The sequence below is a fragment of the Pyrgilauda ruficollis genome, unplaced genomic scaffold (genome assembly GCF_017590135.1).
Source record: "Pyrgilauda ruficollis isolate IOZ18807 unplaced genomic scaffold, ASM1759013v1 scaffold18, whole genome shotgun sequence".
Lineage (NCBI taxonomy): Eukaryota > Metazoa > Chordata > Aves > Passeriformes > Passeridae > Pyrgilauda > Pyrgilauda ruficollis.
Genome location: NW_024516984.1, coordinates 6,125,207 through 6,141,619, shown reverse-complemented (window position 1 = coordinate 6,141,619; position 16,413 = coordinate 6,125,207). Strand labels below are relative to the sequence as shown.

General features: G+C 37.3%; 1 protein-coding gene across 2 annotated transcripts in view; it reads left to right on the top strand.

Moving 5' to 3' along the window:
* The window catches only part of PKIA (cAMP-dependent protein kinase inhibitor alpha), a 44,616-nt gene extending 30,391 nt beyond the window's left edge, over positions 1-14,225 (top strand). For both annotated transcript variants that reach the window (XM_041464468.1, XM_041464467.1), the window contains exons 2-3: positions 6,231-6,408; positions 11,682-14,225. In XM_041464468.1, coding sequence (XP_041320402.1) covers positions 6,258-6,408; positions 11,682-11,761 — 231 coding nt within the window. In that variant the 5' untranslated portion in view covers positions 6,231-6,257 and the 3' untranslated portion in view covers positions 11,762-14,225. The remainder of the gene's footprint in view (positions 1-6,230; positions 6,409-11,681) is intronic.
* Positions 14,226-16,413: the final 2,188 nt, after the last annotated feature.

Genomic DNA, 16,413 nt, shown 5'->3' with positions numbered 1-16,413 from the left:
CTTTCCAGACAACTAAGGTCTCTGTAGTATTGCTTCATTGGTTAGGTTTGCTTTTTTTATTTTATTTGCTGCTGCTATTTCAGTTTCATGGAACACTGGAAGCTAAAACTAAATTTGTGAACTTACATTAAGTGGTGGATGAAAGACCCAAATTCTTATGGTCATGGACATAATGAAATTTGCCTGGACAAGGACATGGTAAGAACTTAACTATTTGGCTTTTAGTTTTGTAGATCTCCTTAGGAAAACTGCAACTTAGGTAACATAGAAGGAAAACTTCTTAACTGTCTTTGTGAATGATCTCCCTGTATAGGGTGTGAGCTGAAGGATATCTGACTTCATAGTGCTTTTTTTTATGCAGGTTTAAACAAGCTTATTTTTTTTCTGGAAAAAAAGCCCTCAGATGGTGATGTTCTTTATTCTGTTTTATTGTTTAACCAGTTGAATTGCCTGTCAATTTCTATTAAGATCATAGTAGTACTAGGATGGCTATGTATAGAATGTGCACCCTAAAAGTATGCTAATTATGAAATGTAAGTGACCTGTCCTGCATTACTGTTTCAAGGAGCTGGTCATTTCAGAAACATCAGACAGAAAAAACTACATGAGAGATTTTCAAAGTGCAGATTAAAATAACTGCCCAGCTTGGTATCTTGCATTGTTATTAATATTTTCTTTAATTGGCTTTCAAGAGTTAATGCTATTTTCCTGTTCATCTGTGTCTGTGCAAAAACCCATTGTTGTATAACACAGTAGCTACAATCTCTGTGGAAGAAAAATGCTTTTGTTAAATTGTTCCTCTGGTTTTGCTTTCAACTTAGAAGACTGTACATAAGGTAGAAATCTAGGTACAGATTGCTGTGGAATAGATCTGTATCGTCCCTGAAAGAGCCCTGTAGCCCTGTCTCTTAGGCTAGATTTGGAACCAAAATTTATTTTAAAAGCATAATTATACACCCTCTCTAAATCAGACATGCTATTAAATGACAAATTCTCTTAAATTCTTTTTTTTTCTTTTTTTTTTTTTGTTCCCTTGTGAAAGCTGAATATAGATAATTACATTTAAATAATGTGCTGATCGTGATACAATATTTAGCAGCCAAAGCCTGGGAGAGTTTTATTTGAAAATCTTTTATTTGATGCTGCCATTAAGCATAGATGGAGAAGGAGCGGGAGCATACATTGAGGTATTTTACCTCTTAACCTTACACTGCAGGTTTGCCAAGAAAATGGCAGCTCTCTGGTGCTTGCCAGCAGCATGTTCCAAATTCATAGACAAGCTGTATGTATGCCACCTGCTCACTCTTGTTTTGTCTTCCTTTTGAAATAATAATGAATACCAATTAGCACAGGTACTTCACATTCACTCGGGCTTCTTTTAGGTATCTAGTCCCTTAAACAGACTTAAATTCAACAACGCTAGGTACCTCTGGCCCCTAAGCAGTAGAGACACTGCTTTTTAATTCATGCTGGTATACCACATAATTTCTGTACTTTACCTCCCAAACCTTTGAGAGCAGTGGCACTGTGTGTTACTGAAAGATTATGGAGCACAGTCAAATTTGGATTACATTTGTGAACTCATCAGTAACTTTTTAGGAATTTTTTTTTCAGTTACAGAGATTTGACTGTTACCTTCAGAGACTTGTGGGATAACATTTGCTACATATAGCATGGAAATGGAAAATTTAACATAAATTGGATTGTGGAGTTAAAGGAGTATTCTGTTAAATTTCTGAAAACACAAATACTGATTCTTTCTGTACCTGTTAAGTTATAATGTTCTCATCACAGAATCATTAAGGTTGGAAAAGGCTTCTAAGATCATAAAATCCAACCATTAACCAAACATCACTGTGTTCACCACTAAAACATGGCCCTAGGTGACACATCTACACATCTTTCGAACTTTTCCAGGGATGGTGATTGACCACTTCCCTGGACAGCCTTCCCAATGCCTGACCACCCTTTCAGTGAAAGAAGTATTCCTAATATCCAATCTAAACTGCCCCTTGTGCAAGTTGAGAACATTTCCTCTCATCCAGTCACTTATTACCTGGGAGAAGAGACTGACCCCTGCCTGGCTACATCCTCCTTTCAGGCAGTTTAGAGTGATAAAATCCCCCCTGAGCCTCCTTTTCTCCAGGCTAAGCAGCCCCAGCTCCGTTGCCCTTCTCTGGACGCTCCAGGAGCTCAGTGTCCTTGCCGTGAGGGAACCAGAACTGAGCACAGGGTTTGGGTGCCTCACCAGCACTGAGTACAGGGTGACAATCACTGCCCTGCTCCTGCTGGCCGCGATGTTTCTGATACAGGCCAGGATGCCATTGGCCTTCTTGGCCACCTGGGCATTGTCTGGATCATGTTCAGCAGATATTGACCAGTATCTCCTGGTTCCTTTTCCACTAAGCAGCTGCCCAGCCACTTTTCCTCCAGCCTGTAGCATTGCATGGAGTTGTTCTGATGCAAATTAGGGACCCAGCACTTGGCGTTGTTGAACCTATCCTTGGCATCCTTCTTTTGTACTTCTGCATTCCTTGGATACTTACTCTACCCCTTATGTTCAATACAGAATATTCATTAACAATGCAGACATGTCTTGGTAGAGTGATAAGAACTCAACCATTTTCATCCCCTGTAATTTCTTAAGTAAATAATTTCCAGCACAACTTTTTGTGAGGAAGGAGTTGGGAAGGAAAAGAGAAAAAAGTCTAAGATACCCACATTTCTAGATGTTTATGAAATTGAGAATCTGAGGAGATAAAAGATGCTGTATGAAAATCCCCTGGGCTGTGATGCAAAGTCTGACCCATTACCAGGCACAGTGACTCTACATGGGAGGAAAGGTAAAGCACAGCTGGGGGGGATTTCTGATGAGATGGTATCCTATCAGTTACCAAGGAATCCAATCTTGCAACAGCAGGTTTCATTAATCCTTATTTTCTCAGAGCTTCTTTCTTCAGTTTGCTGGTTCAGTTGGCGGAAACAGTGAGGTTTGCAGCCCTGTTGTTTCAGTTTAATTTCACATAGCAGAGTACTGGTTCTGCAACTTCTTGAAAAATTCAAATTTGTAGATTTAGCAGGACTGTGATTACAGTCTTTAATGCAGGAGTACCTGTTAATGCAATTATTTAGGAAATTCAAATTGTATTTCACAGAGTTATTAGCAAATTCAACTTCTTCCACAGAGACTGAAGGGGGAAAGAAAGATTTTTTTTTTTTGAAGTGAATGTTAATTCCTTAATGACTGGTTCAGTGAATAAGTACAAACTGCTGGGCACTGAGCCATTCATTGGAAGGGAAGCTCTTTGGTGACGTCAGTGGAGTTCCATATTTATGCAGTAATGTCTCAAGATAATGCCAATACAAAACAGAATGGTATTTGTTATTTAGTAGGAGACATAGACAGGAAAATTTGGAAGTGTCATAAATGTATGTTTGATAACATTATTTTTTTATCAGAATGTTGTTAGTAATCGCATATTGAGCATACAGAAAATGAACATTTAAAAAGTTCTCTAGAAGCACATTTTTCCATGCCTTTATAGCTTGTTTTGTAGCTGAAACAAAATAAGCTTGAGATTTCCCCGGTGTTCTCCATTTTAATGGAATGTTTCAAGAGCAGTATAATCTTACAGAAGCATATTCTGTGGAGTGCAGTTTGTACATCCAGGGAATTTCTCATGGAATACAACCTGGATTGTTTTGCAACTCTTACAGCCCTGCAGCTTGTTCCACCTCAGTCATAGTCTTCTCTAGTTATTCTGGGCCTGCTGCACTCATATGCACCTTTCAAAGAAGAAAAGAAAACAACTCTGTGGTGGTTTTTTCTATGCTAAAAATAAATTAATGTCTTCACGGGGGTAATAGCTACGGTGACTTTGGACTGGTATATATTACATTAGTGTATAATGTGAAATCCAAGCCTGTAATACTATTGATTGCTTTCATGGTTTGCGCTTCCTTTTCTACAAGTCAGTTGCAAGAAAAAGCATGCACAAATATAAGGGATTTCTGCTTAAAATCTTTTAGTCTCTGATTTTGGTGAATGCTATTCAGTGAATGGGTCAGATAAGTCTGAAAACCAGTGCTGTTTTCTTATAAAAACTGTCCTCATTGTTTCCCTTCACCTTTGCAAGTTACATGCTGCATTACTACATGGCTGATATGTTTGTGTATAGTCTGCACCTTGGGCAAAGAACAAGTGGTAGACTCCTCACTTGCTTCAATATTCTTGCAGTGTTTCAACAAGAGGGCACTTCAGAGGAAGAAATGCATGTGGTCTCATTCTCATGAAAGCTTTTGTTATTAAGCAGAGGCACTGCGCTATTTTATGTGTGTCAGACAGGCTTTCAGTCAATGCTGGCCTCTTTTCCCTCCCTAGGTGGTGTTGTTAGGTTTTGTGCGTTGATTTTTTTTTTTTTTTGGTTGTTGGTTTGTTGGAGTTTTTGTTTCTTTGTTGGTTTGGTTTTTTTAAGCAGTTTTCTGTATCATAGTGGTTGATCTTAAGAGTAAAATTAGCCTGTCAGCCATTCAGTGTTTGGCATGGGACACCAAAGCTTGATAGCAGTGAACTTCTTTTCAAGTCAGTCAGTCTTGCAATGATACTTGATGCAGTTATATTTAGACTAAATAAAATATGGTGTAGAACCCTTTCCTTGGCTTCTCACACGCATCATATATACACCCTCATACAGCTGACTGGATTTGGGGAGGTGAGGAATGGAATGAAGATGAGGAGTGAACAGGGTTTGTAAAGTTATTCAGAGGTGAGGGTGGAGAAGGATTGGCTGTTGCCTTTTTTTGTATCTATTTTTAAAATAAAAAGTGTGTATTAAAAATGAGGGATTTTTTGTTTATTTGAAGAGAGAAAGCCGAACCTTTTGCTGCTGTTAATGTTTGTGATGACTTCAAGAGCTGCTTCAGTGTCCAGCACCTGCAGTAGGAGCTGATTAAAAAGATGCATCCATTCTATGCAAATGTGAAGTTTTGGCTACTTTAGTAATAGCAGCTAAAGCCTCTTGCTGTAGGAAGCTGTGAGTTGCTGCCTGCATGTCCATGTCCTCTATCTGCAGTGTGCAAAACCAGAGAAATTCTGCTTAAAATGAAGGAAGCGTACAAGTGTGGGGGAGCTGCTTTGGTTTAGTAGTTCTGTAGTGTTTCTTTTCTTTAAAGTACTCCTCTAGCAGAAAGCTTCCCTGATTCCCCTATGACATGGAAACATAAAACATGAGGAAAGCACGGTTGCCTAGCATTTTGCAGGAAACCTTAGACACGTACCCATGAAACTACAGTAAAAGCAATGTGATCAGTGAGAGAAAGTGCTCCTCCCCATTGCCTTTAACATTTTATAAATTAAGAAAATAAAATTCTGCTAGCTTAGATCTGTAGCATATATTGCAGCAGAGAGGCAATTCTTTCTGTTACTGAGATTGAAATAGCATATTGTATTTCCTGTTGCCTTTGTCGGAACTTGCATTAATGCACATCATCACATTATTCCATAATGACACAAGAAATAATTGTTTTCTAATGAAAAGAAGTTCTGAGTTTATATCTAGCTTACAGAGCACTGCTTTCAAACCTCTGCATTCTACTTTAGCTGTTCTCCTTGCTCTGGTAGCACATCTCCACTCATTTCAGGAGCATTATGGCAATGCATTTAAATTAGGCAAACTACCACACCAAAATAAATTAGTTGAGCCTGAAGAGGTCTGTATACAATGCCAAAACTAATGCTAACAGGAAAGAAAATATACAAAACATAACTGTGTCTTGTGTATGAGCACAGGGTTCTGCACACAAAAGCATTATCGATTTGTACTTTCTTACTCGTTACACTCTGCTTTTTGTAGAAAAGAACTTTGTTCCACCCCCTGCCTACCTCCTACATCTCAGCTAATATTAAAAGCAGAGACAACTCTGTAAAGAAATTATGTTGCTGAGGTCATTGCTTTTATAAAGTACTCACTATCACTTTATGAAGCATGGAAAATGAAGTTGGTTAAAATACTGTTGAATACAGATGGCATAAAATACACATGGTGTTTTTGCTTTCTGCTCTGATTCTTCTCTATTTTCTCCAAATTTTGAGACTGGCTAACCAGTAAAAGAAGATGGGTCAATCTACCCTGTAATGGGAACTTCTAGTTCTATTCCTAATCCATGAAGTCAGCTGGTTTTCTGGTGGTCTAAGTGGTGGTTTTTGTTTTTCTTTTTTTCCTCCCGTCCAGGTACTGCTATGTGGATATTTGTTAGCAATGACTGATGTGGAATCTACATATGCAGACTTTATTGCTTCAGGAAGAACAGGCAGAAGAAATGCATTACATGACATCCTTGTGTCCTCTCCGGGTGGGAACTCTAGTGAACTAGCCTTAAAGTTATCAGAGCTTGATATAAACAAAACAGGTGAGTATGTTTTGGGATTTTATCATATTTATTTAAAACTAAAATGAGAACTAGTACACAAAGCATGGTTATGTGCCCACATTATTCCCTTGTTCTTCAGCAAAAGAAATATTTTTTCTCTAATCAGCATGAGTTGCCTGCAATAAGAATCACGGATTTCATAAATGGAAAGGGTAGTTATTTGCAAGTACAACGCATCCCTGAATAAAGAAAAGTTGTTCTGCAGTGAGTGCCTAGTGGAAGGGTCCAAATCAGGGTAAATTTAATGAAAATTAGAGTATAAGGAAGAAAATAAGGAAGTCATTATCAAAACCCAAGTCTGCATAATATCCTTTAGTGGATCTCTCTGATTTGAAGCCTGTAGGAGAAGCTATGTGTTTGCTGAAAAGTTGTTGTGAAATTAACTTTTTTTTCAGCTGCCAAAGGACAGAGCAATAGGAATGCATTAATGTTTGTTTTACCTGGATCTTTGTTTCTGAGTAAATTGTCTCTTTCTCTTTTCTGCTGATACTTGTCCTTCTTTTAAGGTGATGGACAGTAATTCAATCCTAGATCTTTAATATTACCAACATTTTCAAATGCTTCTTTATATTCAGTTGAGAGGAGGGAGGAGTACATGACCTTACATGAAATAAAAATAGTAATATGTTCAGGTATTTATTTTTATGTTAGATGAGTTGCGGCTAATGAATAGATCTCACAGATATTAGAAAGACCTTTCCAGATGTTAGGGAAGGCATAGTTTAACTTATTTTAATAATAGCAGAAGAAAATAAATGCAGCAAAGAAGAAACTGTTGATAAACAGCTGCACTGTTTGTGCACATCCTTTTCTCAAAGATAAAGACAATAGTTCTGAGGCAGTCTCTTCACAGGACAGTCACATGTGGGCAGCTTGATGTTGAGGTGGTTGTAGTGCTGTTTTGAAGGAGGGCTTCTTTTTTTGGCTTCTGGACTAATGTACATCCCAAGTCATTCCTTTTGCCATTTTGGGACCTAGAGATTCTATATGCATGCAGTTCTAGCTGGGCAGGGCCTTTAGTTTATTTCTGTTTAAAAAATATTTTATAAGTATATGTGTAGGTGTGTCATTTTATTTTATTGGGGACAGGTGTAAAATGTTGGCAAAACAAAAAGTAGGTGCCATTTGAAAGGTATAATGCCTTTGTGCCTTAATTTTCTTCAGTCTCAGATTTACACTTATGAAAATCATTTTTGATCTTGTCCATTTAGAAGATAAAAACAATCCCTATTTTTAAGTTGAACACTGGAGTTCTTATAAGCCAGAAATGTCTTTTCAGGAGTCTCTTTAGTTCTTCTTGATGATCCCTTTTGAAGCCCAGGTAACTTAATCAATGCAGAAAAACATACAGAGCTGTTCATAAAATTACCTTAGATAGTAGAAACACAAGAAGTGTCTGCATACTTCTTCAGAAGGTTATTCAGTTTCCATTAGATAAAATGAAAATGCATTTAAATTCTGTATTATTAGTACAACTAGGGGCCAAGTAAAAGCCTCCAAACAAAAATTATTTGAAACGGCATTGTCTTACCTAGCATTCATGTGATATTAGTGTATTATCACGTGATGTCATTCCAAATCAAGAGAGGCTAAAAAATATTTTGCAAAATTATGTAAAATCCCAGTTCAGAATATATTAATGCTTGTAGGATGCATATATGCATCACATCTGACAAGATTAAGAAGAAAACACGTTTGGGGGCTATATCTTATTTCTTTCAAGGTGCATGTCAAACAATTTATGCTAAGTACAACTTAATTATATAAATATAGACATCAAGTTTCAATTCTTTCCTTTTATTCCTATTACAACTGCATGCATTTTCTTGCAAAACTGCAAGTGTGTTTGCTTTCAACTGCATGGAGTAATGGCAGAGTAGGATAATGCAGATGTTAAAGGAAAAAAAAGGTGGTTATAAAACATATGTAAATTAAGCATATTTAGTACATTCACTTTCAAAAGCCTGCAGATACGTTTCCTGTAAAAAAACAGAACAGCTTTTAACAGCACTAGACTTGTTCAAAGACAACATATTTTTCTGTTACTCAGTTGCTGATACCTGAAGTGAGTGTTGGTTAATCCCCTCATCAATGAGCCAACGACAGATAATCAAGAGTTTGCTGCATAATTATGTATAATAATTACTGTGTGATACTCTCCCTTCAAAACAACTGTCCCAGTTTTCTTTGTCCATAGCAAGCTAACAACCTGTTATTATCTATGGAATGGATATATTTACCAAATACCAAAATACAGGTTCCAAGGACTGTGTCAACACATTTTATCTAAATTAAGTAAAAACAACACAATGTACATCCGATAGATAGAAAACTGGAAGAGCAATCATAGGATAGAAGCAAAAGAAAGATTTTTAGCAGGGAAATCAGCAGGTAGCTCTCCTGCTCAACACTCTCAAGGTAACCATTGCAATCCAAAAAATTTGATCTTGCAGTTTGTAGCTGAATGAAGTAGTGAGGTAAAAGTACAATGAAGAGTGAGGACAAGTCTCTGCAGATCTGATCTCTAAAACAAACTGCTGCTTTTCTGGGTGCTATAGAACACGGAAAAGGGAATTTCCTTGTAAAAGTTGTAGTGGTCCAAGCATCTACAAATAATGGGGGTAATAAGGTGTTAAAGACCTACATAACCAGAATGAAGAACTGGCTGTAGAAATTAGTGAGTGAAAGCAATTGATTTTAGGCCATGGTATAAATGTTTTGGGTGTAAGCAGGGGGAATAGTGATAGACACTGTAAAGTCAGTAATGTTACAGGAAGAAAATTGAGTTAAAAGCTGTACATTAACAGGTCTGGTAACTCTAGCCAGCTGACCTACTCACATGTAGGAATGCGCTTTCTAATGACAGAGTGGTAAAACTAACCTTTGTCACCCAAAAAAGGAAAGAAGCCCAGAAAGGTGGAAAGCCACCTTATAGGGCCTCAGGGACTTCACCAAACACTAGAGAACATCTAATTGGATAGAAGCCAAAAAGTCCCGCCTGATCAATCAAGTAGAAAAGAACAGAACAAAAGAGAAGAGGGGCTTTTGTGTGAAGTGTTTCTACCAGGGGCAGACCTCTGTACCTGGCTCGAGTTTTTCTATTTGTTATTTTGCCTTTATTAAACCTTTTTTGTTTCTAACACCACAGAAGAAGCCATCCTACTTACTTTATGCCCCCAAAGTAGTAGCTGAGCTATCCTTGGGTGTATTAAGTGTTTTTCTAGGGCTTATGAGAACTGGCCCCAGGACAAACAACTTAATACTCACACAACTGTATTGTGGCTTAGAGTACTGTATTATTTAGTTTTGTTTCTTTTTTTTAATACTGCCTTATGGTTTCAAAATGTGTAAAAATTACTGTCTTGCTCTTGAGGGCTTCTAGGTATCAGGTTTTAAAGGAAGAACGGCCATGTGCTTAGTAGCTTTGGGATTCTCAGAACTTAAAAGTAAAATTATCTCTGTAAACATATTTTAAAGCCTTTGGTAAGAGAGCTCTGCCAGTAGAAAGAAAAAGCTAGTACCAAGATAGTGTATTATAGATTAAATGGGTTTAGACTAATGAGTTTCTTCAGCAAGTTGAGAAGAATCTTTCAAGAAGTGGTATATTAGAACATCAGTGCTCTTTCCCTGGGTCTCTGTGCTCTGTGTTTAACACTAAGATAGTGAAATGTTTAGGCTTTTTGTCCAAGAGTGATTTTTCTTTTAAACACAAATAGCTTGCAAAAGTGTTTTTTGCTCTTCAGTTTTGGGACTTTTTTCCTATTCTTTTTGTTAATAAGATTTCCACCAGGAAAGTTTGGCTTGCCCATGTAGTAGTAGTCAGAATAAATGGAGGGCAGAGCAGGTAAAAAAGAAATGACCCCCTGAAATTACACTCATCACATCTTCTGCAGTACCAGAACAAATGTAGGAGGTTTTTAGAAAGTGTTTAGACAACTGGGGCAAAAGGGATTTCTGTCCAATAATAAATAATCACATGTAGATCCATCCTGATGGAATCCTTTCTAATTTGAGAGGTGAAAGTGAAGAAGAGTTTTCTGGGAAAGTGCCTTGCAAAACAATTGTGTATTTACTACTCAACTCATAAAGAACAGAACAAATCTCACTGTTCAATAGGTAATTGAGTTTCCATGCAACTTTTCATCAGGTTGAATGTGATAATTCACAGTATCCTTTGAGGCATTTTCCTGCCTACTCAGTGCATGCACAAAACACAGCTGTCATGTCTGAGCTGTTTGCAATGTTCTTTGCAAGGCAAAGAACTTTTTTCCCCTGCCCTTTCTTCTACACAGAAAAGAGAAGGCGTTTATGATGCTTATTTCTATAAACAGAAATAAATCTGCAGATGCACCGTGTGATCTGAAATGTGGAAACAATAAATATCTGCATTGAGAACCCTGTGTTCATTCTAAAGATCTATAGATTAAAATTAAGAGACACTGCTACATCTATCTAAACCTCCTTATAGCCTAGCCATGGAATTTTCTTCCCTTATCAAGCCATTTCAGAATCGAGCCATTACTCAGAATCCTTGCAACATACAAGAGACAACGTATGTCTTAACATTATTCGTTGTGTATTTATAGCTGATCAGTCCAGTGCTCAGGGACTTGTGTCTCACTTGCACTCACCTTCCTGTTGCCTGAACCTGTGAGGTCTTTAATTGTTCTGTAAAATGCAATACTTTGCATATAGATAGTAAAAGCTTTTTACAATGCTTTTCTTGGCCTTCTTTAGACAGACTGTGAGTTGCCTGCTCACTGTGCCTCTGTAGGGTGTGATCTGTTCCTCAGATCCTTCTGTGGTTTGCAGTGGGACAGCTGGACTGAACGCCATGGACACGATGCTGAAAACGGATGCACAGAACTAAAGCAGCTTTAACAAACTATTGTTTTTATTGAAGTTGCAGCTCTTTGTAGCGAACTCTGTTCAGATTGGTGTAATGAGTTTTTTTTCCTCTTATACTATTATAGCATCATAGTGAAAAATTTTCAAAAATATTCTACTGTTTTTGTTAAATTTATTAATTTTTAGCTACCTTTGGTATTTATTTAAAGTGATACTTGTGATTTCAGCTAGGAATTTGCATCTCAAGAGACACTTTCTAAAACAAAGTATAGCTATCTTAGTAGGAAAGGGTTTAATATTTCGGTTTCAATTTCTTTTTCGTTTGTTTTTTAAACTGATGGATGAACAATCAGGGTTCTCTTTCTTTTAGGGTGGATTACTCATCCTTTTTTCCTGTCTTATAGAAGGAGAAGGAGATGCACAACGAAATCCAAGTGAGCAAACTGGGGAGGCCCAAGGGGAGGCAGCAAAGCAAGAAAGCTGACATCCGACTTTGACCGAGTGGAGCAGCTGCTGGATGTTTTCAGGCTACAAGAGTGTGCTGGAACAAATTTGTTTCCATGAGCAAGCTGGTAGAAAAGAAAGTGCATGTGTCTTCACTGCTGGAACCCACTCAACACAATGCTAAAAATCTGGGTACAAGCTGTGACAGAAGACAGAATTTTCTCTACCTCTGTCATTAGCAATGGTTGAACATGTATTGATTTTTTGGGATAGTGTCATCAGATGGATCCCTTCATAATGGCTACTCGATGGGAACACTTTTAGAAAGTAGAACAGGTAAATCTTGTAGCAAATGGCCTTTGAAGCATCAGAGGATCTAATTGTGTATCTTAAGCAAAGGCTTGTGTGATCCTCAGAGTTTAAAATTCTCTGGCCAAAGTGTTTGCCCATTATAAGAACTATAAAGAAAGCACTGTTTTTAGAACTTTGCATCTGTTTTACAGCTCTGTTATTTACAATGGTTTTTGTATTGTACAACTTAGATGCTCCACACTGCCCTTTCTCAACTGCTTATGAAGAATATTTCTGTTACTGTGAATTTTTCTACCACACGTTTTGAAAGGGCTGGTTTTGTGCATAAGGTGGTGATGTGCACATGATAGATCTAAACGTCATCCGCTCAATTGATTATGCCTAAACCTAAATGACTCAGCAACACTCTAATTTGTTACTAGATGAGCCTTCAAAACGATTTGTTAATGTGAATACTTGAGCGTGTGTTGTGTCCTTGGTACAGTTTTGCCACTCGCCTGTAGTTAGTTGCATATCAGAGACTCAAATTGAATCTTTTATGTTATTCTTCCCCATTTTTCTAATTTTGGTCCCAATTTCTTAATCTTCCTCTGAGATATTTTTTTAAAATGTTATTCCAAGTATTTTATTGTTATGGTAGTTTTAAGAATACATTTATAACCTTATATGGGTTAAAATTCAAACTAATTCCATGGTGCTAGAGGTTTTCCTGATTCACAATGTAAAAGATAGGCCTTGTTTACACATGGGAAAATAACTGGCACAGGTTATTGCCAATTATGCATTCTGAAATGAGTTTTAGAATGCAGTACAGTCTAGTGAGTGGCTCCTGGGCTGGATCCAGCAAGGGGCTGGATTTTTACTATTCCTTGCCTTTGCCTCAGTTGATCAGGCTGTTGAGTTTGCACAGCCAGTAGCCTGCTACTGATGCGCCCGAACAGCCAAGTGCTAGAATCTGCTACAGTAGCCTGGTGGCTTGGAGTTGGAAAGGGAGGTGAGAGACTTGGCATCTAGCACCCAAAGACTGGATTTTTTCCCATTTCATCTATTCCAAAATGACAGTCCAAACTGGGCCTTCATCAAAATACCAGGATAGCTTGTCCATCCAGGACATCACTTAAAATATCTACAAATTAATAACCTGTTCTGCAGTAGCTATTGCTGATTGATTTGTTTTCCCCCCTTGTCCTGCCCCAATAGACAAGGCCATTCATGAGGCTGAATGCTGCAAAATGGGGCAGCCACACCTCTGTGTGACTAAGGTGAGTGAAGAGAGTGACTGATAGTAAACCATGGCAATCACACAAGCACCAATCACAAGGTCAGAAGATTTGTTTTCTTTTATTAATAGGAGGTGATGTCACTTTATATATAGTATATATATATTATATATATTTTTGTGTTGTTGGTTTCAAATGTTATGCACTTTTTAATGTTTGTAAACTTTTACTAATGAATAGTGTGATTGCTTCCTGAATATATTAATCATCAGTTAACAAAACATCTTTGTGGCCACAGCTGTTTGTTTCTACCATATGTATCATAGTACTTGTCACCTGAAAATTTTTTGTGAGATATGTGGAGGAAAAAAAACCCACTTCTGATCAGTATTATGAGATCAATTATTAGTGTTAATAAAAACAAGCCAGCCGTATGCTTGTGGCTCATGCGTGTAATATTAACTCTCACCTTCTAGTGTTTGGAAGCTGAATGCCTTGCTGTCTTATTAGCTGTCAAATGCCCTATCTTCTTGGTAAGAGAAGTAGTCCATTTGCTTTGGAAATACTGTTATCCTTAAACAATTCTAATTCATTTGTTTCACTTGGTGTTCCTTTCAAACTTAACACATTATTATTGACCTTTTTTTAAATTTTTTCTCCCCCTTTTGTGCTTGCATCAAGTCTTCAAGCTGAACTGGTTGCCCTTTGTCATGGACTAGTTACTGTCAATCTAGCACAAATGCCAGAAGGAAATAGGGTTCTAGAGGATTTTTTATAGTGTTACTTTATTGATGATCCATGAATCATCATCAGTAAAATGTTGCCGAAAAATGCAATAGTGAAATAAGTATTTACAGTATATTAAAGTGATGGTTTTCCTTATTTTCCTTCACTGCTTTTCTTTATTTCAGTATACTTTCCTTCTTAATTCTTTTGTGTTGTTAAATAAAATTAATTTTAGCCTTTCCTCTCTATTTTGTACCTGTTTCTTCTGTTTCTCCTCTTTTTTTTCTTGTTTTTAAACAAATTATGGTGTCTTTTGCTGGTTTTTGAAATCCATCTTTTTGTGATGGAAAATAGCCTTAATTTTAGTGGAGTAAAAGGCTATTTATGTTCCTCTTCCCCCAGAAGTGTATGAGTGCCTGGTTTATCACTTGAACTGTGCTTGCTGTCTTAATTTTGGATATTTCTGTAGCATCTACAAGCAGGCCTCACTTAATGTAAACATGTGGTTAGTCTGTGCCAAGTCACAGCACTGTATCTTGAGTACTATTGTTACCAAAGCAATTACAGAAGAGCTACTTTAAATATATTCACACCTTTACTTCTGTGTAATTGCATCATATAACAGGGACACTGATGGCAGAACCAGACTTTGACTGGGTTATTTTTGCTTTTGTTAGTTATCTTTTTCAGTTCACCTGACACTCTGGTTTCTCTTCCAGTATATTCTTTCTATGTTACTGTGTTCATGATAGTTAAATGTCTGTTTAATCCATGCTTATCTTAGGAAGATCTTCCCAAAAAGCTACATAGACACAACAAAGTTAGGTCTGGAATATCAGCATAATAGAATACTCCTAATCTTTAAAAGGTTTTGCTTTGGTGGGATGGTGGTGGGTTTGTCGTTTCATTTTTGTTTGGTTGGTTTTTTTTACAGTCTCTTTAGACAGATGTTTTCAGTGCTTTGGTCAGTCTGAAGTGACATCTCTTAAAAAGTCTCTGTATTCACGTTCTTGTTTCCATAACTTTAGCACTATAATTGGACAGAGATACTGGCATTTCTTTCTTCAGCTTATTTCCATTAATGTTGGCCATGTGCTTCAAAAAGCATGTGTTGAAAGACAGCAGCAAGCACTCACGTTTGTTACTTCATCAAACCATCATTTTAGAGCCAAAAGTTCACCATGACCTTTGATAACACAATTACAGAATGTGAAAAAATGTCAGTATACTTGATCTGCCTCTGTGTAATTTCTCTTGCATTTTTTTCCAAAATTTTGAAATGGGAAAAGGTTTATCCTCATAGGAGTGCAAATGGATAATTAATTATCTGGTGCCTAGGAGGAGCAACTACCAAAGGGGTTAAGAGGGAAATTCTACAGTATGAATGCCTTTCTCAGCTAAATTGGAGAATTTCAGGTGATCTTACTGTTTTAATTTTATGTTTCAGAAGCATCCCTGAATTTTGTTCAGAGGAGAGACTGAGAACTGCCATTGAGACTGAGCACAGTGTAGTAACCTCAGCTTTGACAGAGTTTGCCTTACCTCAGCAGTGTTCCTATGTTGAATGCTGTATTTTTGCTGACTTGTTTTGCTCTGCATCTCTTTCTGGCTGGTTTATTTTCCTGTGGTTCCCTGATGTAAAATAATACTTTAGAAATAGATGGAGTGCTGTATTACTGTATATTGCTGACTGAAGTCTTGTAGTGGAAGGATTGTTTCACTTAATCTTTTTGGTCACTGCACAGAGTGGGATTTGTTTCAAAGTTCTTTCCACAAGAGAAGCAATAGAGCCAGGAAGGAAGTGTGAATCCAAGAAGACAGGCCAGCAATATAAGGAGGACATCTCTTCTTAATAGTAGTGCCTCAAATAGCTTCCTCCATCATATGATGAACAGCTAGGATGTGTTGATAATAGCTAAAAAGAGAAATTGTTCAACTTTAGGTGATATTTTGATTTCCGAACCAACTTCAGGTTCTCAACAGTACTCTAGAACAGAAACATCCATAAATCTGTGCCACGTACCCTTGAGACCAATCCTAGTATCACCAGGTTCTAATGAAATTAAAGATTTGATCTCCAGCATAAAACACAGAATGCGCTTAAAAAGCAGAAACACTTAACAGATAAGAAAATTATAGAAATAAGGGTAGTGGCAGGAACATTCTCACTGTTCTCTACCTCTTCAGGCTGTACTTATTTTTTCCTGCAAGAGAGCAGGGACAGTAATTATTAATGTGGATGAGTGTTAGCTCACTAATAGTGAGTTAACAAAATATGAGCAAGTTTTAAAGCAGAGAGTAAAGCTAAACAAAAACATAGTGCACTCATGCTTACAAAAAGCATCCCCATCTTTTGAAAGCAGCAGGACTTCATGTTCTATCCTTTTACATTGATTTTTACATTATGGCTTAGGAGCTGCTGATGTTTTAGAAT